Genomic DNA, 24,591 nt, shown 5'->3' with positions numbered 1-24,591 from the left:
CGGCTGACTACTCTGACATTGAAGTAACGGAAGATACGCTAGTTGATCATTTACTGAAATAAAACAACGGAGTGCTATAGGCTGCTTTTGGAGTAGCCATAAATATTCCAAGAACACTAATCACTTCACAATGGAAGTTCGGTACAGCCCGCCGGTACAGCCCAAAGGCGGAGAACGGCAGCCTCCCAGTTTGTCGTCTGCTAAATGGGATGGCCTTTTATAGTATATCCCAGAAAAATAAAACATTGCACTTCCAATTTGAACTGGAAGGTTTGTTTTTAAGTGTCGATAACAATATTTCACCCCATTTAAAACTGTCCCTCTACAAAATCAATTAGTTGCCAAGTTTTTACAAACCCATGTTTTTCTCCAACGGTTTAAGTCGGATTCCTCGGTAATTTCGTATCAGATTACACTGATCTTCTACACTAGTGTTGTGCGAATATTCAAATTTTCGAATAGTAGTTTCGAATATTTCGATTCGAGAGCAGTTGTAATATTTATGCTTTTCGAAGTGTTGGCAACCTCGAGTCGCGTGTTGGTTTACTGTCTAAAAATACGTAAAAAACAATTTCTAAAATCAAAAATATACTCACACGTTCGGCAAAACGGTACAAATATTATGGTGGGAACTCTCAAATATTTTCATCGTAGTCATTTCATCAACTTTGTTTAAAAACGGGCAAAAGAAACCGATCGCTCCAGCAATGCCTGCGCGGCCTGCGCCATCTTTGCCAATCTTGGCGCCCTGTATTCCAATAAATAAGTCGTACATGAATAAGAGTAATTCTCACAAATCAGCCCACTTAATAATTGCACGTCTGCAATAATTATCTTGCATGCCAATCTGCAGTCAAGATTTTTTAACAGGTAGTATTCTATTCGAAAATATTCGGCCAAAATCACTATTCGATTCGAAATCAAAATCCACTATTCGCCACAACCCTATCCTACACCAAATCTCCAGGACGTGCACTCGACATGCAGATTTTTGGTACAAATTGCAATAATTTTGAACTCCGTGATTGCTTGAGATATCCCTAAAGTAGGCCTCATTGCATTCAACTAAACCTTTCCTGGGAGTTCAGCTTCTCTGCATTGTTTCTAAGGGCGACTGAGGAAGGTTCTCCAAAGTTGGCTTCACCACAGTTATGTGGTTATGTCTGCTTTTTTCCCCCAGATTGCAGCATCTCTGCAGTGCTCCTATACAAGCGCGAGCTTGTTGATCAGGGGCAAATCTCAAGGGCACAAGCTCTCGTGAATTAAGAGCAGCTGCTCTTCTAGCCTTCTCTGCGGTACAACACAAGGTGAAACGGAGTATAGGAGCATCAATCAACAAGTGCTAAGTTGTGGACTTTGGTGCTACTGGGTGTTACACTTCACATTAGGCAGTGTTTGAATAGCACACGCTCTTTACGTACGCAAATGGCGGCGTCACCACTGCACGACTGCATGTGCGCCAAAGCTCAAAGCCAACCATGTTTCGCGCTCTTCGAGTTGGACTATTTGAGGCGGTGTTAAGGCCTATTCCCACATGCAGCGGAGCGCTACAAGCATAGCGCTTACCTCGCGCTAAGCGCGTGCTTACGGTAGCGTTCACCAGCTTTGTATCGCACCGTCAAAACTGTTGCTCATGGCAGACGATAAGTAGCTGACGGCACGTGAGGAGCGCTACATCAGCGCTTCGCCTGCGCTTCGCTGCATGTGAGAACCGGCCTTTAGGGTGTTAGTGCTCCAAGAAAGATTAGTGATACGAAGTTGGTTGAAGCCAAGACAGGCCAAGACTAGCCCAGTTAAAAAAAATGGCGGGAGCGAACGATGAGGATTTGTCTGCTACGATCGCTACGATGCGTCGTTCGTACAGCAGAACCGAAAGGAAAAAAATTAGATTTTCTGATAGAAATCGTGTCCCAGGGGCAATGGAATCAAACGCGAGCTTGAATTGTGAGCGTCGCCTATTTTATGAAGGACCGATTGACAATTTGCATTCTTTTCGTCGCTCTGTTGGGGCAGCGCATAAACGTCTCACAAGCAAGCACTGACTCAAGCACAGACAGAAAAACATACTCGCAGCACTTTGGTCGAACCGGATTTTTGGGTCGAACTTTTGGGGTCGACTGGGTCGAACCGGTCGACGAACCTTCGATTTTAACCAGAATCGAGCGGTTCGACCAGGTTCGACTTCGTGTTTGTGCCATAGAGAGTTTGTGCCAGCCTGCCATTAATTAATTTTATAGCCATCACCATCCAATCCGAAGCCAACTGGCTAGCCTGTCGCACATGCGCATACCATGTGCGCATAGCAGTCGAACTTTGGAGTTCGTCCCCTTCCCCCCGTGCGATAAAAACAAACTTATCTGTGGTACGTGCTTTCACAAGAACGGCCGAGACACTTGATCGGCTCGACCGACACCTTTTGACGCGGTACTCTGGGACGTCGAGTGCAACAAAGAGAGTCTAGCTGTACACTTTTTTGTCCCTGAACCTCTGAACGGTTGCGATGTTTGGTAAGTTCTGGACGGTAGGGCGCTCAGCTAAACGCGCTTGAAAGGTTTGATTTCTTGCGAATTGCTTTTATGCTTTCTATTTTCTGAAGCTGCCCTGAGAAACTCGGCAAAAGGGAGCCCCACTGCAAGGGCCGCTTTCGGGGGCTTTCGTCACGATTCCAACAGGTTTGTAATTCATGGGGAATGCAGAGACTGCGTAATTTTGCTCATGCAAACTCTCGCAGTGCAGTGCCCAAGACGGCCGTCTTGATGCTGAACATGGGAGACTCGAGCCACAAGGAAGACGTCGAACTATTTTTGAAAAGGGTCTTCACGGACAGCGACATCATGTCTATGCCATTTCAAAGGTGTAGACATTCTTTGTTCACTCTCCAACGTGCTTTATCTGAATAGCTTCTGCTTTTTCTCAAAAGCATCCTAGGTCCCCTTATCGCAAGACGCAGGGCACCTAAGCTCGCTGAAAAATACAAGGAGCTCGAGGGCAGTTCAACTCTGCTCCAATGGACTGAGCTGCAAGGAAGGCAGATAACGAATACTCTTGATAGCATTTCACCTAAGACAGGTACCACATCAATTCTTCGTTTGAATATGCTGTCCTTGAGTGCATGTCAGGTGTGTTCCCTCTGCACCCGTGCTACAAGAAGCATTTCTGACTTTCTAGGACCACACAAGTACTACATTGGCTTCCGTTATACAAACCCCCTCACAGAAGACAGCTTGGAGCAAATTGAAAAGTTAAGTTGAAACATGTTCTTCTGACTCTGTATATCTCAATGATTTGCGCAAGAGATTGGTGCATGCACGATACTGTGCGAGGTCAGGCAGAAAGTTTACAACCCTTATGCATGCTCATGACTAGAATTACCAACTCTTCAATTAAGGAAGTCGGGACGGGGGCTGCAGCGCGAGGGAGGAGAAAGGAGATACAAAGGAGTTAATACAAATGATGATGATGATAACAGGCACCTGCCACGATTTTCAGCTTGCCATTGCTCTTGCATGCAAAAGGGGCCAAAGCCTCCCACCCAATGCTAGACACTGCAGCATTGCTCGTGCAATTCGTGCGAACTTCGTGCTTCGCAGCATGGCGCACATTGTTTGGCGTATGTTGGATCACATAAAAGATTTCTAACTTGACCGTCTGGACGACAGTTGCGTGTAGCTGTCCCAAGAGGGACGATGCGGGACTCTGGATGCTTTATGAAAAGTCGGGACAGTCCCTCAAAATCCGGGACAGTCCCTCAAAATCATGTGTGCTACCTCTGTTACTCTCAGAATGCTGGGAACACCTTCCAACGGCCACAGCCCATATGTCTGAGCAAAACTTGTCTCAGGAAGGGGGGGCATTCTATACTAGCTAAACCTAAAGTAGAGCTGGTGGCTGCAATTCCTCATCCTTCGAAAACTCGTCATTTTGGGGGCAGCCTTTCTTTTTTTATGTAGCGAGTCGGTATTTAGGGCTCTAGAACAACCTGTTACGAGGCAACTGATGGAGCAAGAAAGAACCTGTGTGGGCCATATTGCACACGGAGGGTTTCTGATGGTAACTGTAAATACAACCAATTCGTCTCTGCTTTTTTTTTTTTTTTGCAGTTGATAACGCTTTTCCAGGACAGCGTTGTTGATCATAGTGAATGTTGGAGGGCACAAGTGTAAATAAACAATTAGTAGCTTCATTTACTCAAACTAGACAACCAACGATAAACATGGCATTTTGCGCTCTTCGTTGCGCTTTCGCACTGCCACAGCTACCGAAATTCGCCATGTAATAAATTAGAGCATAACTTTTTTTTTTTTTTTAAATGTAACAATTAATTTGGCCTATATGGACAAGGGACTGAAAATGTCCATTTGATATATGCCAGATAAAAAGAATTGTTAAAAAGTTAGCAATTTTGAGTTAATTAAGCCAATAATTGTTTCTTTCTAGTCATGTTACGACGCCTGCTAAAACCGATAACATTATTTTGTATTTCCAGTGCCCTTTTCTCTGAAATATTTTCTGTCGTAGAAAAAACACCCTGCATACTAGCTATTTTCATTTTTAAAAGTGGCTTTAGTAGAAATACAGTCAGCTTTTGTTCATTCTCATTTTTTGCTACAGCATACTGTCATCTCGTGCTGTTTCGTTTACTGGAGTGCTGGATAAATAGATAAGTGTCAGGGAAAAAGAGGCTTTTAGATTCATTGGGAAGTTTTAAGAGTACACCACAATGCAGCATTGTGAAAAGCTTCATCGAGGTTCATGGTGCCATCAAACTTCATCAGTAAAAAAGTTTGAATCAAATATTGCCACATTATTCGTAGCATCACGAGTGCACCGGTCAGTGTCATTGATGCCAAGCATATCAATCAGATTCTCTTTTTACTATAAATGCTAGGAATGATTATAAGTATTATCCAGCTTGAGTTTGATTTGATGACAGTGGCATGCAGAGTCACGTGGCTGTACCTGCAATTTTTGTTAGCTCTTGGCAACCTTTGTGAAGTTGCTGGGGATAACTGCAAACAGATTGACTGTTGGACAGTATCTAATTCAGTGTGTTGGGAACAAAGCTTGCAAATTTTTATGTCTTAGGACCTGTTGTCAATTCACTCACAGGTTCATTAAGTCAACACTTCACTGATGAGTTGTGTGTATGTGATACAATGAAACCTGGAAATGAGCCATTTAATGGGTTATCCCACATAATACCTAAATAATTCAGTTGTTCCAGCCAAATGGCTGTCAAAGCTGCTTCAGCAATGTACAAGCATTTGCTAGTGATGCAGATACTGAAATAGAGTGGGAAAGACAAAAATCTATCGGGGGAAAAAAATGAGACGTTTACAATTCTTTGTAATGCCGAATTGGAGCGCGGCTCTTGAGGAGGAGGAGTAGAGTTTATGGAGGAAAGGGTCAAGTGTGACGTCGGATGTGTTGCACAAGGACCAAACTTTCCCCGCAAAATTTAGCAAAAGATTTTTCCCGCTAAATTTAGTGGAAAAATTTCCTGCCAAATTTAGCAGGAAAATTTTGCCCTCGTGACGTCATGTGCGACGTCATGATGGGAAATATCTCATAATTCAATGCGCGGTTACGCCGCCAATGACACTGTTCAAGCCGGAAATGTGGGCTGAAGAGCTGCGCTCTAAAAAAGAAACTTACCGTAGAATACTGTGCTTCCGCCCATTCCACACTAAGCGCCCATTGCCAAATTTGTGAGATGTCAAAAAATATGCACGGTACATTTATATGTAAAATAGATGGCCAGACAAGCACTTATCCCCAATTTGTTTTTGTTGCGATTACTGGGAACGATTTAATTTTTGCAAGGACGTCATTTTGGCAAAAAGTAGGTCCCGCAAACAATTCCAGTAAAATGAAAAAACACATTAGAATCTATGTTGAGGTCCCGCCGTGTCGCCAAAATTAGAACGCGCAAATCATTCCAAAACTTCAGCTTTCACCTGAATTGCGAAATATTGAGCTCGCGAAAAATAAGCCATTTACAGTATCCCTAAATTTCGAGTAGGTGCTTACCTGGTATTTTACGGTATGTATATAATGTCCGTCAGTTGATAATGTGCTGGATTCTTTTTTACACTACCACTCTTCTTTTTTTTTTTTTTTTCTTCTATACATCTTTTTTTGGTGGTACTCCTTGCCTAAATGCCGTGGGTCAGAAAGGTTCCCTCCTTTCTTATGCAGAGAAAAAAAAAACGTTTGCCTATATGTCGACTTCTAACAAAACTAGGGAACCCTTTTATGATGCTTTCAGCGAAGCTTGAGCTGTGCTTTGTTGAGTGGCTGACTTGTGTGGCTTGCCTCAACTCTGGAACTCTACAACTCTGTCATACTAGGTGCAGTGGCAATGAGGTGCATTTCACTAGTAATATCCTTCTTTCAGGGATGGGGTTGAGAGAGTGGTGGCATTCTCCCAGTATCCTCAGTACAGTTGCTGCACGAGCGGAAGCAGCCTCAACGCCATCTTTCGCTTCTACAACCAGAAAAAAAGGAAGAGCGCCGCACAGTGGAGTTTCATCGACCGCTGGCCCATTCACGATGCCATCACCAAGGTGACAGCAGCAGCGCTGCTTTTCTTGGCTATTGGCACCCACAGTGTCCTATAACTTTGAAATTGTCAAAGACTTCCCGTGAAAGCAGGGGAATGGTTTTTCCAAGGAGCGAGAGTCTGAAAGCCATAAATGTCGTGCTGAGCTATTTGCATGTTGAAAAACAGCGCGACTGGGATGAGAACAAAAAGACGAAAAGCTGATTACTTTTTTTTAACGCGATAGCATTTAGGAGCTTGTGTGGCAGAAAATCCGGCGTCGGTGGGACCAGAAAGTCCCATAATGCAACGCGCGCAGCCACGTGTGACGTCGCACATGGCTGTGACGTCATGACCCTATCGACCTGCTAAATTTGGTGGGAAGCTTTTTCTGCCAAATTTAGTGAAAAATGTTCCCTCCAAATTTTTTTCTCTACAAATATGCATTAGCCTTTGCTTCAACTTTTTGGGTGTGTCTCAATGTAAAATAGTCACCTGTGGTTCGGTGATAATATAGGTGTCTAAAGATGAGGAGACAGATTATCAGAGGGAGCTTCCAACCAAGTCTGCATGTTTCTGTATTTCAAGAACCAAAATGCTCAGAAAGTTTTCACAACGTGTGTTTCTAAATTAGAGGGATAGCTTTGGAACCTATAGCGAATCTTGCATTGTTTGTGAGCTAATGCTTGGTCATGTAAGGACTTCAAAACCCGGGTGGTTTCAACTTTTGTGGTAAAGCATATATGTCACGTCGAATTTTGAAGATTTATATTCATCTGGAGGCAAACGGCGACTGTATGGCTAGCAGACAATGGAATTAAAATAAGTAAACGTCCTAAAAAGAACATACTTGCGTAACTCACTTTTATGTTTCACCTGACTCACTTCCTGTCACGCACACTACGAAACACTGCCTGTGCTTTCAATAGAAAGAGGTGAAACCAAAGCCATAACAAAGCTCCCTCGACTCATATCTGATTATTTATTCCTCTTACATTAACTAACACAATTTTAAATACTGGTTTCTCCTCTGAAACTCTTATGCTCATGCTCTTTTGACATCCAGCATTGTGGCAATGGGAGGTAAGATTATTTTCAAAATTAGTCTAAAAATATGTTCATTGAATTGTCCCCTGCACACTCTTACACCAATAGGGAGAGGGCTTGGATCCTTTTATTAAAAGTCCACTTTACTGTCTGATTCAAGGTGCACTTCTACTTAACCTTGTACTTTACTTTATTCATGTCTGCTCATGCTCCTGTCGTGCTCCTACAATAAAAAATAAATTTAGTATGCATTTCTTGTTTGGATTAGAAACATAACAGTAAGATCAATATGTTTCCTCTTTTGTCTGAAAAGAGCAAAAAGGGGGATCAGCAAAATAGTAAAACACAGCATTTGGATGGTACTTTACTGTCAACCATGAGCGTGGCTTTGACCCACTTCACTCTCACCCTGCACCTGGAGGAGCTTGGTTCATCATTGGCTGAGAAGCATCTGCATGCTAAAATTAGGCTGACAACAACATTGTGACAAAACCTGAACATGATTATGACAAGTTTTTGCTACCTCCGGACGTAATTGAGAGTATGGAAATGGTGCCCCACTCTCCTTGCGACCGCTAAATTTGGTGGACCAACATTGTTGGCCCAACAATGTTGGGCCAACAATCAAGCGCACTGATGCACGTGGATTCACCTGACAAACCCTATAGCCATTCTCTCACTTGGAATGAGGTAGAAATCTGCACAGGCCCAGGCCAACCCAAAAGCCCGCAGGCTTGGCCGGGAACGAAGCAGCATTGTTATCCGAGTATATAGAGTACACCCATACTTTTTCAGAGCTGCTTCGGATGTAGAAGATAAGGCATGCCTTGGCCTCTCGCTGGGCACAGACATGCTCCCTCTTTCCCACTTATGATTTGTCTTTTTCTAGGGATACGCCTCCATAATAAAAGAGGAGCTTAAAAAATTTCCAGAGGAAGTCAGAGATCAGGTTGTCATCCTGTTTTCAGCGCACTCGCTTCCCATGAAGGTAAGCATATCCTGCATTACCCGCTCTAGCTATCTGTCCTCCCTTGCTCGCAACTAGGGGTGGCATTGTCGTTTGTGACCCTTTTATGTGCTACTATCTAGTGATGAAGAATATCATCACATGGTGTATTACTTGGTTGATGCAAATCAACATTACGAAAACAAAGTCTCTAACTTTCACCACCAAATTAAATGTTGATCGCAGTTGGAGAAAACCAGATTGAAAATGTCACATCAATCAAATATCTCGGCATCCATCTTTCAGCTAACCTATCATGGAACCTTCGTACTGAGCATATCATCAGCAAAGCGTCTAAAACTCTGGGATTTCTTGAACGTTCATTGTTCCAGGCTAATAAAGCAACTAAACTTCTTGCGCATACTCTTTCGTAAGATCGCAGTTGGAGTACGCGTCCATTATTTGGCACCCTCATCAAATTTATCTAACCAATAATATTGAGGCATTTAAAATAAAGCTGCCAGGTTTATAGCTAAGGATTACTCGCCATATTCAAGTGTGACTAACATAAAACATTCCCTCAATCTTTCACCACTTCATTGTCGTAGATATATTTCTGCATGTACTTCTTCCACAAGCTATACCATGGTTCATCTGCTTTCAGAGATTCATACATCCAGCCTCCTCATTATGTCTCATCCCACGTAGATCACCCCTTCAAAGTACGCCCCATTTTTGCTCGCACCAACCTATTCAAAAACTCCCCTCTCCTCCTCGCTGTCTCCGATTGGAACAGCCTACTCAGCGATATTGTGTCAATCACCTCAGCCTAGATATTTACCAACGCCCTAACCAATGAATAATAATGTATGTAGTTTTTGCTTACCTAATTTTCTGTAAGCATTTTTTTTTGTTTTTTCTGTTATTATATGTCAATGTCATCTTTTTGTCACTGAGTGCACTACCTTTGTCTATGATTACCCCCCCCCCCCCCCACCCTACGTAATGCCCGAAAGGGTTTTTAGGGTAAATAAATAAATTAATCAGGAGAGCAGCCAGATTGGTTACTACACAAATGCTTTTGTGATGCTCTGACAGTCGTGGCATAGTTACGATATCTCTCCCCATCCCCGATATTTCGAACTGTTAAAGAAAACAATACGGGGAAAGAGGGCATGGTCGAGCTTATCTTAATCTGAAATTATTTATGCATATGTAAAGCTACTGTCGCTCTTCACTGCATAAAAGATCGCGTAGATGGTCATTGTTAGAAACTCGTTGTCAGAAGGCGCTACTCGTCACATGCTCGGTGGTTCGGAAGTTCAAAGCTATGTCTTTTCGACCTAAATAACTGTGCCATTGGTAAAAAGTAATAAATAAATAAACATAACAATAAATGCAAAAATAAAAAGCAGGAGAAAAAAAAAAAGAACTATCAAGAACTCGCCGGAAGTGTTGTATTCTTGCATATTCAGAGGCCCAGAACTTTTTAATGACGTGCTGAACTTGAAAAATTTTAGAAATCTTTCCCCATGAGTTCATTTATTCCTCAACGTGAAAAAAAAAAGACAGTAAATACCTTATTTTGTTTTCTGCAGATGGTTATGATATGTACTGTCTGTGGTGTTAATTTAAATGCGATACCTCAAACAATTTAGACGAAAAAAATTACCAAGTTCAGGGCATAATTGCCCATATTTGGATATTTTTTTTGAAACTCGTCTTGAACAACAATAGTCATATATGAAGACGACACTTACCTGGGCTATACGTAGATCATTCTTAAAAAGTTTAACATCTCTACCATAAATAGCTTCGGCTATAGCGTGCTTCAGATATGGCAGAAATGACAATTGTCAGAAACTTGCCGTCATTTCTCGCTCCTTCGGGAATCTATTTCTTTAAAACTAAGCACATCAGATGATTGAAATAAATGGCATTGTCTTTCGCAAGGAATGCGGCACTGCATGTAAAACTGCGAAAAAAAAAAATATGAATGTACCTCACTGCTTGAATCTAAATGAAACCACCCGCCCGTCTTTCAAAGTTCGACGAATTTCGAACTTTTACCCTAAAAGTTCGAAGTTCGTCGCACTTTTGACTTTTCAGGAATCGAAAGTTCGACAATTTTCGAATTCTTTAAATTAATAAGTTTGAAAGTTCGGAAAATATTGAATTTCTTAGTGTAGGAAATTAGTGCGAAAAATTTGAAAGTTCGAAAATCATCGAATTTTTTAGTCTATTAAGTTCGAAAGTTTGACAAGCATCGAATTTTACAGTGTAATAAGTTCGAAATTTCAAAGAGCGTCGAACTTCTTAGTTTAATAAGTTCGAAAATTTGACTTCCGTTGAATTTCTCGATATGGAAAGTTCGAGAATTTCAAATCTTTCGAACCTTTCGAACCGCTTGATTCGATCATCGAACCTTCGGTTCGAAAAAAGCTTGCGGCACCCCTAGAAAATACACTCTCACGTGGATGAAATGATCCATCTGCAAAACGTCAACAGACACAACTCTTCCACTGATATTTGAATCTGAATGTTGTATTGAAGTAACTCCAAGGAAACTTCTGGTCCTGTGGTAGACTGCTAGTCTTGCAGAATTTGTGAAATTTAATTTGCTAATTTTTTTTGAGAAGTGTATAATTATGGCTGCCCAAGAATGTCCCTGCATGTTGTGTGAGAGGCCTGTATAAAAAAACTGGCGACATGTGCAGTTTGCAGCCGGACCAGGAATAGGTTGAAGTGAGCCTGTTGCCAAACAAGGAATGATCACTATTCTAATATGGCACAATATAATATGAAATGCAGTGAAGAGCAATAAATAGTATTTCACGGACAGTCCAAGTTGGCAACGAGTTTTAAGTTGACATCTCTGACATGGACATCTCTGTTCCAGGTAGTGGGCAAAGGGGATCCCTACCCCACCGAAGTGGCTGCCACCGTTGTTGGTGTGATGAACGAGCTGAACAACAGCCATCCTTACCGCCTCGTCTGGCAGTCAAAGGTCAGCTCATTAGCAATTACAGTTCTCTTCCCGAGACAAAAGTCTGCCATATATGCCATTATATAAATGCCATAAATAGAAATGCATCATATTTTTTTTTCTTAAAGCATGAAATGCTTTAGAATGAAAGTTCCCTACTCCCAGAAATTTATCCATCTATGCATTTGCACGCACTCCATGGCACATGATGTAATGCAACCCCACAACTTGACACCATAACGTCACGCTTTTTATTCTGGTAAATGGATTTCAATGATTGCTCCTTTAATACTGCATTTCATGCATTATAGGAATTCAGAGATGAAGGTTGCTGCCTATTTTTTATCCATCAGTGTCAATGCTTGCTTTGGGACCTTTTCTGTCGTCGTTGCCACTTTCTTTATTCTTCTACCACTATGCATTTCAGTTCACAACTTATTTCTGGGAATGAGTCGTAAACTGAATGTGAAATAGACATGAATTCAGACAGCTCTTTCTTGAGTAGTGTGTTCCTGCTAGCCCCCTAATGCACTTTTTAAAGGAGCTGTGCAACAGTTTCAGTGCTTTGCTTAAATAATTTGGGAGGTGGTGTCTCAACCTTTCTGAAGTAAATAAGAAAAACCGCTTTTGCCTGCATGACCTAGTTTTTATTTTAAAAATGGATAAAGATTGAGGTTTTCGGCACCTCTCAATTCCTTCACCATCTTCCGAGTCGCGCGTGCTGTGACGTCAATGGGGGTTGCACGGGGTCCCGGTGAAGCTCTCTTTCTAGAGCCATCAGTGAGCAGCGAGAACTCATCCGCTTGCGACTGCAAGACCACGTGCTGCTGGGCGCAGTGCGAACAATATGGTGAAAGGAGGAAAATGTCATCCGGGTCCGGCCATTCGCGACTCCAGCGACCTATAGGGGGCGCCACCACCAAACAAACATGACGGCTGGGTCCAGGTCGCGTCGGCTCAGCCGGGCCGCCTGAATGGGTGGCGTATTCAATTTAACAGATTTTCTTTTGTTTAATGCCCAATTTTATGGGTATTTGAACTGAGATGGTTATGTGTAGCCGATGCGCATAAACTTGCTGAGCATAGTTTTGTTTTGCCGGTGTTTTTTGTTCTTTTCATGTCAAACTTTCGTTTCGGAGACTTCGTTCAAAACCGAAACTGTGGGCTCCGGAGAAAGGGTAATAGACTATAATTAGTTTTGATCATCAGGAAAGCGGCGATGGCTACAAAATTGTTCCACCGAGAATAATTTTTAACTAACTTGCATGCCTCGACCATGCGACTTATCTGTCTGCGAAATTGAGCTTTTGTGCGTGTCCGTGTTTCAAGAAACAGCTCCAGTCGCGTGCTCGGTCAAGAACACAGTTTGCAGGAAAATTACGAAAATTAAGCAAGCGCTTCTTGAGCCAAGGAGCATGTTAACCCGCTGGCGCTTCACTAAGCAGCTGATACTCATATTTAAATTCAGGTTTTAGTAGCAATCGAGAAGTCATTTTGACGAATAGGTGGATTATGTATTATATTACATACTATGTCCCACTAAAGCGATATTAGTATATTCTTCGGGTTGAAATATGAACTTAGTTGACTAACTATTAGGTGAACTGCTGAATAAAAGTATATTTGACAGACTGAGAGATACTACTTAAACTTAGCCAAATGATTCTAGCCGGTAGAACGGAGACGAATGCGGACAAACTGAGGAGAGTCTTCATTGGAGATTCACTCAGACCCCTCTGCAATGAACTTGACTTTGAATTCTGAACGGATAAAATGAGTATTTTTTGTGGCCGGTCAACCTGAGCAATGTAGACGTATATTGCTGCTGGCTTCGACAGAGGTTATAATATAAATATTGGAGGGCGGGATAGATCCTAATGTTGTGACAGCTTCTAACTTTGCGAGACACGTCTCCCACCTTTTGAAAGCAGATAATTTCCCTCATTAATCTTATGCAGCGAGCAGGTTTTCTGAATCAAGTAATTGCGAAATCAGCCCAACTCCTTCAGTGTGGTTTTGTTCGGCGAAAAGCTGCCAAGATGAATAGTCAACGCACCGGCCGGCGTTAGTGGCTCAAACTTGAAGCTAATCGAGCACAACCAAACTCAAGAAAAGCAGCTATCGAACCTTCCCATTCACTTGACTGCAACATTGGTGTTCCCTCTAGTGAAACACTTCATATGTCGACCTCAGTCCACTATTCTACATCCTTATAAAAAAAACCACTTATCAGTTACCAAGTAGTCGTCACTTGGAATGTGATTAGAGGCAGACAAGAAATCAAACGTTTTTTCGTGATTCCTCCCCATCCAAATAATTTAAAGCACGCGACCGTGTGCTGTGGAGTAAACGGGCTTTCAAACACGTGATGGAAAGAAACAATCTACTGAGGCTTCACCATACTAATGAACACTCAGGCAAACTTAAGAAATTTTCGGACCTTCGTCAAGTTACATTGCTCGCCCCCGCGCCGACAGCACGTGTTCGCGAAAGCCACCAGAGACGCGGCGGGGCGCGGAGCGACCTGGACCGACTGGTTCCCGGTTTTCCCGCTTGGCGGCGTCCGTTTTGCTGGAGTCGCGAATACCCGTCTAGCTCTGTCCCCCTCCCCCTCCGGCTTCTGGCAGCTGTTCGCAATAGCAGGTAGAGCTGACAATTTTGTGGACCTAGGATAGATGGCACCACTAAAACTCCGTATAATAAAAGTTTTGTCGATGATACCAGGTTTTTGACGCATTTATATTTATGTTGGAACAAGAAGATTTATAAGAACATTACCTTTTATCGAGGAGGTATTCGCACAACTAGCTGTCTTTCTACAAGGCCCCCATTGACGTCATGCCGCGTGTTTCTCATGGCCGCCGCTCTCGGCTGCAGGTCGGGGAATATTCTCGCAATTATGCGGCGGAATTGCAACATTTCGAAAGAAGGAGGTGTGTTTTCTGTCTTTTGTGACAACATGAAAAATGTCAAAAGCAAAAGATGCCAATTCTTTCAATGTTAAAATCGTTGCCTCAAGACCTCATTGTTGCCTAGGAACCCACCTGGGGCATTCTGCAAAATCCCTAAATCCACTGTGGCTTGTTTTGAGATTAAAGGGAAGCTGAAGCGGTTCTGTAGTTGAAGAAAAAAAAAAGTGAAAGCCGCTTACAACTCCCTGTAACGCCGAATTAGAGCGCAGCTCTTGAGGAGAAGGAGAGAAGGGTACTGGGGGGGGGGGGGGGTTCAACTGACCAGGGGGGGGGGTCACGTGACCTTGGGGGTCACGTGACCCCCCAATGCCGATGATTGTCATCACTGACGACGTCATCAGTGACGATGACGATGCGGATACCGATGACGTCATTAGTGACGTCACTGATGACTTCACCAGTGATGATGACGATGACGATGCGAATGTCGGTGACGTCATCAGTGACGTCACTTACGTCATCAGTGATGATGACGATGACGATGTGGATGCCGGTGACGACATCAGTGACGTCACTGATGACGTCATCAGTGATGATGACGATGCAGATGTCGGTAACGTCATCAGTGATGATGACGATGCGGATGCCGGTGACGTCATCAGTGATGATGACGATGTGGATGCCAGTGACGTCATCAGTGTCGATGACGTCATCGGGGGGTCACGCGACATCGGCGAGGGTCACCTGACCTCGGGGGTCATGTGACCTCGAGGAGGGGGTCACGTGACCTCAGGAGAGTCACGTGACTTCGGGGGGTCACGTGCCCTCCCCCCCCACGAGGTCACGTGACCCCAGTGGGGGGCTCGTGCGGTGCATTATGAGACATTTCCCATAATGCACCGCGTGGTTACGCCGACGCCGCTCAAGCCGGAAACGGGCCCCTAAGAGCTGCGCTCTAAAACACGGAGATCTCAACATTCCTGCACCTTCCGCAGGCCTCACCCGAAAAATCAGAAGTGCCGCAAACATTCCCTCAGAAGCAGCATGGGTGAGGCTGTTAAACCCCCTGGGTTTGACATTACACCCGGCGGTTAATTTTTCGGTTTTTCTTGTGTTTGGCGATAGGTTGGGTCAAATGCTCGCGATATTCGCATTCACGGGACAAAAATGTGCAAAAATTCACCTCTAACTCGTTTTTCTTTCGGGAACCTCTTCAGCTTTCCTTTGCTGAACTAGCATCTTCACTTGGACTGAGATTTAGAGTCCCGTATAAAGTCTAAAGAGCTACACTGTGCAAGATAAAAGTAACAGTGGTAAGTGAAATGAAAAGTGGCTTTGTCTATCACTGTTGCTTAGCTTTCGCGTCGTGCTGCAGCGAATTGGCAAAGTGGAAAGCCTTCAGCTTGAAGATACTACAGTGCGACATGGCTGCAGGTGGGGCCCCTGCCGTGGCTGAAACCGGAGACGGAGGCCAGCATGCGTGCCCTGGCTCGGAAGGGCCACCGCCACCAGCTGCTTGTGCCCGTCGCCTTTGTCAATGAACACATCGAAACTCTGCACGAGATGGACCTGGAGCTGGGCAGGGATGTTGCACCCAAGGTACAAGAACACGATGCTTGGCTCACAGAGTTTGTGCGTGCCGTTAGCCTTGGCAAATAGTGTTCTGTGGATAGATTACCCGCACCCACGGTAGTTTTGGGACCTTTTGCGGACACTTCCATCCTGTAGTGAAGGTCCCGACAGTATGTGGTCTAGATTGTAGTCCAGATCCAGATTTTAGTATGTGGGTTCCCAAACTGGGTTGCTAGGAACCCAGGGGATTCCCTAGGGTACCCTTAAGGGTTCCCCCTCACACCCGAATTTCCTCGGCTGTCCCTGCCCCCAAGTAAGGTGGCCTTCCCGTTTGAGCTTTGTTTTAGCAGATCCGAGCCACCCGTTTGTGCTTAACTATGAGCAAAGTGCTTCCTTGTTCATGTAATAATGTTTACATAAGGTGCGTAGGCTTCTTCACCGCTTTATAGCGTGGGTGCCGAGACAGACGTGTTCCTTGGCCATCAATCGAGAGAGCTAGGGGTTCCTGAAGATTGAAGTATTCGAGAACCCCCATTTTAGCGTATCATTTGCTCCTAGGTACTCTTGCCAGGTGCTAACCCATTTTGTTCAATGCAGAAGCCTAGGGGACCAAAATGTTTGTGCAGTTCCCTCTGTCAGGGGGTGGCAGCGGATGATTACCTGGATGGATGGATGGATGTTAATGGCTACACACTTTGCAATGGGCGGGTAGCTTGTGCCATCTAGCCTAAAAAAGATTTTATTTGAGTGTACCACAGAAGAAGACCCGAGCGTATGATGACGGCATCGAGCCCGCTGCTCTTTACGGCGCACTTTGGAAGCCGAACTAAAGGCCGATGCTGCAGACATGCCACGAGTTCCATTCGCTGTCCTGCCGGGTGCAATGTCAACGGGCATTGTACTGGCATACATCTATGTAACCAAAATACTGCGCGGTGTACAGTGGCTAGCGATACGAGCTAGAATGCGCAAACGGCGACCAGGCAATACGGTCCACGCAGTGTAGCAGGCGGTGTGTGGAGGGTTAGAATGGCAGTGGTGGTATTTGAGTGCGTACGCACGGTAGCCGTGCGACAGCGTGAATTGTACTGTCTGGTCGCCGTTTGCGCATTCTAGCTCATCACTAGCCACTGTGCTCTGCACAACACAGCTAATGCGAACATGACATCAACACTTGGGCCACTGAAGTGTGGGCCAACAAAAAAGTTCGAGCAATGCGAAAAAAAAATTTCCGGTGTGTCGAATTCGCTTGTTTTGTGGCCACGAGTGGAAGGTGCTGAGAAATGCCACCTGAATTTGATTACTGTAAAATCCAGAGATGCCCCTTCCCCGAAAGGTAACCCGTCTTATATTTATGGCTTGATTCGCTATTTTCTTTTTAAACCCCGAAAGATAGCCCACTCCTAGTAATTTTAGTGTATGAATCAATGATGACATCGGCGTAAATGCATCTAGATTATCTATGGCGGGATATAAGCAAACATTGCTGACGGGAAAGTACAGTCATCTTTGCTTTGTTGACCTTTGCCACAATAACAAGTAGCATTTTTTCAACTTTTCTCAATTGCACACTGAAAGTTGGCCCACTCCTTATTTTAAGGGGGGACATGGCCTGGGAGGGTCAACTTTTGAACCATTCCCTTAAATTGATTCAAACTTTCAGGGTGAATTGAACCCCATTAGGATTGATGACATCTAAGGTTTCAGTCTTGTAGGCCAATTCTACAACACACAGTGCTTAAAAAGCTCCAGAAAAAAGTGACTTCAGGAGGAAATGTATTTAAAAAATATAATAATTGCAATCCACAAAATGTTTGTTTTAATGTGAAGTAGAATACCCATAGTGCAAGTTAAGGTAAAAATTAACTGTAGAAAATGCAATTTTAAAGGAAAACAATAACACCCAAAAAGTGCAAAAGATTTTAACAAATTTCTGTGTTTTAAAATATTCAGTTTTTGTCATGAAGAAGTTAGCTTTTTCAGAATTTGAGTAGCTTAACTTGTTCCTCAGGAAATTTCAGTCCAGGACACCACTGAATGAAATCTTTACACTTTCGGAATGTCAAATGATACATTTCCTCATACCACATTTCCTGCCAAAAAGCGGAACTGAGAAAAATGCATTTGAAGTTTCAACTTTAGATTTCTTTCTTTTGCATGAGCCCGAGGTAGGCAAAATTCACCTGGGGCATTGTTAGCACCTTCCTCTTTGAGACTTCATTGTTCCCCAGGCAATAGCTACCAGTTTGTGTCATTTGTAGGCAAGCTAACTTTTGTAGCAGGCATTCCTTGACAAATAAACTGGCAAGAACGGAGAGGCAAATCATACTAAAGAAGAGCAGCAAAGCAGGAATATGATCTGAAGTGGAAGATACTGTGAAAGGGTGTTACTGAAGATGACACAATATCACAACACTGGGCAGGACCAATCGTAAACCCTGTTTCGGGTCTCAACCAATAAGATTGCTCATACCAAATTTTCAGGATTTTTTCTGTTTGGATGTAAAGGGTTCTCCTGGCAATTAATGCTTTTGAACTCTGAAAGTCTCTACGGGCTAAATCTAGATTAAATGGCGCTTCCAATGAGGGTGAGATGTTCTGGCTATGTTAAACGGGTATGAAGCAGCACTAAATAAAAAACACACAAAACTTGCTTTATGCTGACTCAGAGGGCTGCCGACATGTCGAAAATAATTTATTGTGAGATAAATCCTGCATGTATAAAAATGAAATTTTCTGAAATTATTCTTTGGAAGTTAATAAACATAAAAATATACTTTTTGAAAAAAACATTTTTTCTCAAAATTTTGAATTCTGAGGCCATGTCCCCCCTTAACCCAAGTTTTTCTCGATTTTAGGTGGGCTATCTCTTGGTATATTACGGTTGATGTTCGAGATACCAAAGCTGATATTGGCGACGTGTGCGACCAAGGGCGTCGTTGTCGTCGGCTTTCCACGATTGGTCAAGCGCTCACTATGACGTCCTTAGTAGGACGAGTTCTGCTCTCCTTGACGGAAATAAGGGGAAAGTCAGACTCTCAACTTTGATGGTGTTGATTTAGGAACATGATGACCAGTCTTTTATCACACTTTTTACGCACCATCGAACTTGTCGCTCGCCACTAATAATCTCAGTCATGAAGTCAGTGATAGGAACCATAAGGGGCGCCACCAAAACATCTCGTCGCCAATAGCACCAAAACTGAAATGCGGGATATTTGCATATTAAATTTATGTTCAGTCTAGCAGGTGCTGGTGACCTTACGGCAGAAACGCTTATTTCATCTAACATAAAATTTGATGCTTGAAGTTATATTTAAATTTGGGTAGGCGTTGCATATGGATGCGGTTTGCAACCTCCAGCTTCCTTTCCCATCTAGGAGATAGCTGCAAACCAAAATTGTCTCGTACGGTTCTACCAGTGTGTTTCACGGCAAGAATTAATGAAAGTTTTAGTTCTGTCGAAATTTGCACATACCTTTTCTTTTTTCAGATTGGGCTTTTAAATTTCCGTCGTGCTCCAGCTCTGAACGACCATCCAGCATTTATTCAGGTGAGGTTTTTATTTACACCTGCACCAGCATCCTGGCTGTTGAGACCAATCCCAGACATAGACTTTTTATTGAATCTTGGCACATACAAACAACGCCAGAAAACATAAATAGATCCCTCGGCACTCTGCTGACCGGCTACGTGAACGGACTTCGCCACCTCACCGATGCAAAACGATAGACACTGCCGTAGAAGAAGACGAAAACAGATTACTGCTCCTCAACGGCCATAGCCGCAGTCAACCCCTGAAGAAGAGACCGAGCTGGTCTCGAAACGTAGGGTTTTCCTTTATACAAGGATTTGGTTGGTGTATATTCTATTTATTATTATTGTTGCTCCCCAACCAGAGAGACCTCTCTCAAATGTTCACCTTCATATTCTATTTATTATTATGGCTTTTATTTAAGCATTTCATTTGTCGTCTACGCACGAGGCACTGCCGGATGCCCCCTTCCATTACCTTGGAAGTGGAAAATACCCACCTTTAAGTAATCTGCTTATTTGGCCCTAATTCGATGAAATGACCCAAATTGCGTGAGAAGGGAAACAAGATGCAAATATACAACACAGGACAAGCCCCTATGCAGCTAAACATTTTTCTGTGGGTATATTAGATACAGAAGCACTAATCTAACGGTCCTGTAGAAACATATTCTCTAAAGGACAGCAGCAGAGCCCCACATAAACATTCAACAAAAAGAGACACAGGCCAAAAGACAAAAAAAAAAAAGGTTTTCTTTAACTCTTTTCTGACAATGCTCATAGGCCATCGATCACCAGTGATCTATGGTTTTCAAGCGTTGATAAAAAATTAAATGTAGTGATTAAAAACTAAAAGTGGCACAAAGACACGGACAAGAACAGGAAGGTAGAAGAATAAGGCACCGACTTACAACTGTAGCAGTATAAACGTAGCAACTTACAACTGTAGCAGTATAAACGTAGCAACGTACAACATAGCAGTATAAATACTGCTACGTCATAACAAACAAACCATGAGAAAAAAAAACAACCGCATCTCCGCCTGGTGAATGATGTTGATTGGGGCAAAGCTCTGGTGGTGCTGATGATACCGATTTTGTTCATAGGTAGTGCTGATGGTGCTTTTTTTTTTTTTTTAATGCTCATAGGTAGTGCCGAGTTCCGGGTTGCATTGGTATAGAATGTGTGGTATGGAACTTGGTTGTATACGCATTTCAGCATTTGACCGCAGCGCCCTCTCGTCTATAAACATTGAGCTAATGCATGCAAAGTTTAACGCGATTATATACGCATTTGACCGCAGCGCCCTCTCCTGTATAGATGTTGAGCGGCTACATGTAATGTTGGAATGTAGCATAGTGGTTAAGACGTCTGCCTCGTAAGGAATCGGTCCCGAGTTCGAACCCCCATGCGGGCATACATTTTTTTTAAAAGTGGGCCAATCCCGGAAGCAGTGCAATCGATGTGAGCACGGACGCCGGACAAGGCCAGACCCTAAGGAGTTTTGCCCCTAAAAGACAAGATGGGTTTCTTAGCTCTTGGCTTGTATATCCAGCACACATGGCCACAACTAAGTTGAAGGCTCAGATCCAGAAACCTGATGGCCCCATTTGCAGGTACTTCATGCATCAGCACGAGCAGCTTTAGACACTCTTTAAACATTGAATGGTGTCCGTGTCTTTGTGCTGTTTCTAATTTTTAATTATGAAATACCAACAGGCCCAAACTTCTATGTTAGTCAATTAAATTTAGTGCAGAGAATTATGTTCCAGTCTTGTGGATAGCCAAAGAATTGTGGTTTCGGTTTCAACATCGGTTCTAGCTTTATCGCAAGCTGGTGATAGAGCTAAATGTTGGATGCACTTGTCTAACATGGCTAACTGCTTGCATCAGTCCTTGTAACAAAGATGGCATTATTAACATAATTCAACTGTATTGTGGCATATTTTTTAGACCTCAAGAGCTTTCGGGACACTTTAAATGATCTTATAGGCGTCGCTTAACAAATGGTTGTCAGTAAGTATCACTACAATTTCCAATGCTGTCCCGAAACCGGCAAGCACCTTTTATGTTCCGAACAAGGCAGACAAAAATGCTTAATATAAAGGAACTGCAATGAAAGCTATGACAATACCAAGGTAGAACACAAAGAAAGCTTTCTGCTGGGGATGTGAGGTGACGTATCTGTGTTTCACCAATATGAGCATTCCTTCTTTGAAAAGCACACGGTATTACGACGAACTAAAAATAGACGTCAGTTAGAGTACACTAACTTTCAGAATAGCCGTGGGTGTGGGGCACATTTTGTATCTTCAAAGTTTTTCTTTTTTTTTTAGTTTGAAAGCTGTAGAAGTTTTGGCGTTTATACGCTTTCCGCACATACATTGTATTTTCAAGAAATAAATTTTTTTAATATTTTTTTCACACTATGCCAACTTTTGTTTCTTTTGAAAGAACAACTAATTGGCCACATTTTTATGTGTCATATTACTTAGTTAGGAAACTAAAAGGGTTTGCACAGGTCTGGTGTTGGAGTGAAGCCGACAATGTTTGACCGGAAAAAAATAGGCAACTCCCTCGCCGGGAGTTGCCTAATAATAATAATAATAATAAAAAAAAAGTTTTTAGCTTTTTATTTTGGTGAAGGAAGAGCAGCGGTGGTGGCTTTCCAGGCAAGCGAACTGCTCTTCTTTTGCAAGGGAATCTGAAGCGCTTGACGCAGTGGAACTTTAGGCGATAGCGTCCTCGCGGCGGTTGCAGAACCGTTCGTGCTACTGTGCACATCGCCGTTCGTTCCGTTCCCGCTCTTCCTCCAAAGAAACGTTGCCGCCACCTATGAGCGACTGCAGCAACCAGTTGTCTGGTTGCCGAAACTGGGTAGTTTGTCGCGACCTATGAGCGACGGCGGCAAGCAGACAACCGGCAAACACAACACTCTGGACAGCTACCGCCATCTATGAGCGACGGCAGCAACCAGAGTATTGTGTCGATCCCCAGGATCGACAACACGATCCTGGGGAAACTAGCCCTTAACAGCTTCGTTGTAAAAAAAGCAAGAATGACAATAAGAAAAAGGTTAATCTCCAATTAGATAACTTCCCAAAAGCACAAAGGAAACCCATTGTGGTAAAGTCAAGATATTTCTTACTTCTCTCAGTTGGCTTCCTTACAGCTTGGCTTTAGAGGGGGGGAGGGGGGGGGGGGAGGGGAATGCATGCATGCACAATTGAGTCAAGGTTGAGTGTGGAAAGATGAAGATTTTGCATGCCGATTTAAAGGGACAGAAAAGTAGTTGTGAAATATAAAAAAAAAAAAAACTATTCATGTCCAGGTAGAAAAAAAAAGAAAGAAAAGCTTCATCTTGCACAATTGCATTATACTGTCGACTACGGAAATCTTGCAGAGTCGGCACACCTGCATGCGACACTTGTGAAGAAAACTGAAGACATAGTGTAACCTGGCATAAGAAGTTGGTGAAAACAGAAAGGCTTCTCAGCAGAAAGAAACGGTCCAACATTGTGTGGTTTACTGTGGAAGCGATATTGTCCGAGCAGACCTCCCCTTAAAAAAATATGTTGCGTGAGAATCAGTAGACCATCCTAAAATCAGTAGATTTGAACAAAAACCATGTTTTAGTACTTTCAGGTCACTCTCTTAAAGGGCAACTGCAAAGAAAGAAAAGTGTATTTTTAAACAACCTAATTGGGACAAGCATGTTGCAAAACAATTTTTCCGCCGAAAACAAAATTTTTTTACAGCAATATTTATAGCGCTAGACCGATTTTAGTTTGCGGCTAATTCGTCAGTTTTAAATCGCGCGCCACAAAGTTGGTATTATACGTCACATAGTGGCTGCTATACGTCACGGAGTGACGTATAACAGCCACTCTGCGCTCGTCAAAAAAGCGGAAGTTTCAAATATGGAGAAGTTGTGACTCCCACTAAATTACGTCCTGTGGTGTAAATATTGCTAGTAAAAAAATGGGGTTTTTTTGCGGAAGATTTGTTTTGTGGCATGCATGTCCCAATTAGGCTGTTTAAAAAAACACTTGTTTTTCTTTGCAGTTACCCTTTAACAATTACCAAACAGTCTGTAACAAAATAGTAAACATACCATACTACGTTTCACCTTACAATGGACCACCGATGATGCTTTGAGCCATCCAAGCCAATCCAATACCATGCGAGTATCACGTGGCCATCTGGAGGGGCACGTGATATGCGGTCACACAATACGTTCATAGTGTTGGATTGACTGGCATGGCTCAAAGTGTGTGCTGCAATCCATTGTAAGGTGAAGTGGAATATGGATATAGATCAGTTAAGGGTCCCTACAAGGACCCCGAGACAAAAACTCTGGAAGCTGTCACAAGTTGTAGCGATACCAGGCGGCAAGACTGCACAAGCAGAATAAAAGAGAACGACGAGCGTGGCTCGAGTTCTTTTCGACTCTTGCATGTGTCAAACGTGTGTATCGTTTTTTCCGGGTCTTGAACCCGACGGACGAAGTTGTATGATCGTCACAGAAGCTTGTCCTAGTGAGACAAAGTGCAGTGAAACTCGAGGAGAACCGCAGCTGCCAGTAAGGGAGGGGTTCGTGCGGTTAGGGTGGAATCTTGTCAAGTTCCCAAGGGGGGGGTTCTCAAGTAGACGATTCTCTGCTTTCAGGGCCTCGCTGATCTTGTCAAGGAACACCTAGAGTCTGGCCAGAAGTGCTCTCCACAACTGCTGCTGACGTGCCCCATGTGCGACAAGAGGATATGCAAGGACATGCGGGAATGGGTGGCGTCTCTGCCTTGAGTCCTGGACTGGATAGTGCTTGGGCAACCAAATGGGAAATCTCGACCATCCGATGACTCCAATTTATTGGACGGTGTTACAAAATAGGGACAATTGCTCATTAATTCATTGTGCAAGGGTGAACATTCGAAACACCATGATACGCATGGTGAAAGAATAAAGGTGCGATTCTTTTAAACCTTTGGCTAGGTACATCGTGTGTGTCTGTGAGAAATGGACGTTTTGTCACCGAGATGTCATGTGGCACTGTGGG

General features: G+C 43.3%; 1 protein-coding gene across 2 annotated transcripts; it reads left to right on the top strand.

Moving 5' to 3' along the window:
- Window positions 1–2,372: 2,372 nt before the first annotated feature.
- Window positions 2,373–24,522, top strand: LOC8023932 (ferrochelatase, mitochondrial). 2 transcript variants are annotated; one of them, XR_005715479.3, is made up of 12 exons: window positions 2,373–2,507; window positions 2,597–2,672; window positions 2,732–2,854; window positions 2,921–3,069; window positions 3,169–3,241; window positions 6,398–6,566; window positions 8,478–8,576; window positions 9,199–9,256; window positions 11,434–11,541; window positions 15,867–16,031; window positions 19,498–19,557; window positions 24,207–24,522. XR_005715479.3 is itself a non-coding variant. In XM_040210547.3 (11 exons), the coding sequence occupies exons 1-11, from the start codon at window positions 2,501–2,503 to the stop codon at window positions 24,336–24,338; spliced, it is 1,161 nt and encodes a 386-aa protein (XP_040066481.1). In that variant the 5' UTR covers window positions 2,379–2,500; the 3' UTR covers window positions 24,339–24,522. The 2 variants fall into 2 exon arrangements, 1 of the variants encoding a protein (XP_040066481.1); XM_040210547.3 differs by lacking the exon at window positions 9,199–9,256 and having other exon boundaries at window positions 2,379–2,507.
- Window positions 24,523–24,591: the final 69 nt, after the last annotated feature.

The sequence above is a fragment of the Ixodes scapularis genome, unplaced genomic scaffold (assembly GCF_016920785.2).
Source record: "Ixodes scapularis isolate PalLabHiFi unplaced genomic scaffold, ASM1692078v2 PGA_scaffold0__279_contigs__length_252992795, whole genome shotgun sequence".
NCBI classification, from domain to species: domain Eukaryota; kingdom Metazoa; phylum Arthropoda; class Arachnida; order Ixodida; family Ixodidae; genus Ixodes; species Ixodes scapularis.
The sequence above is the reverse complement of the archived record's forward strand: the minus strand, read 5'-3'. Positions and strand labels throughout refer to the sequence as shown.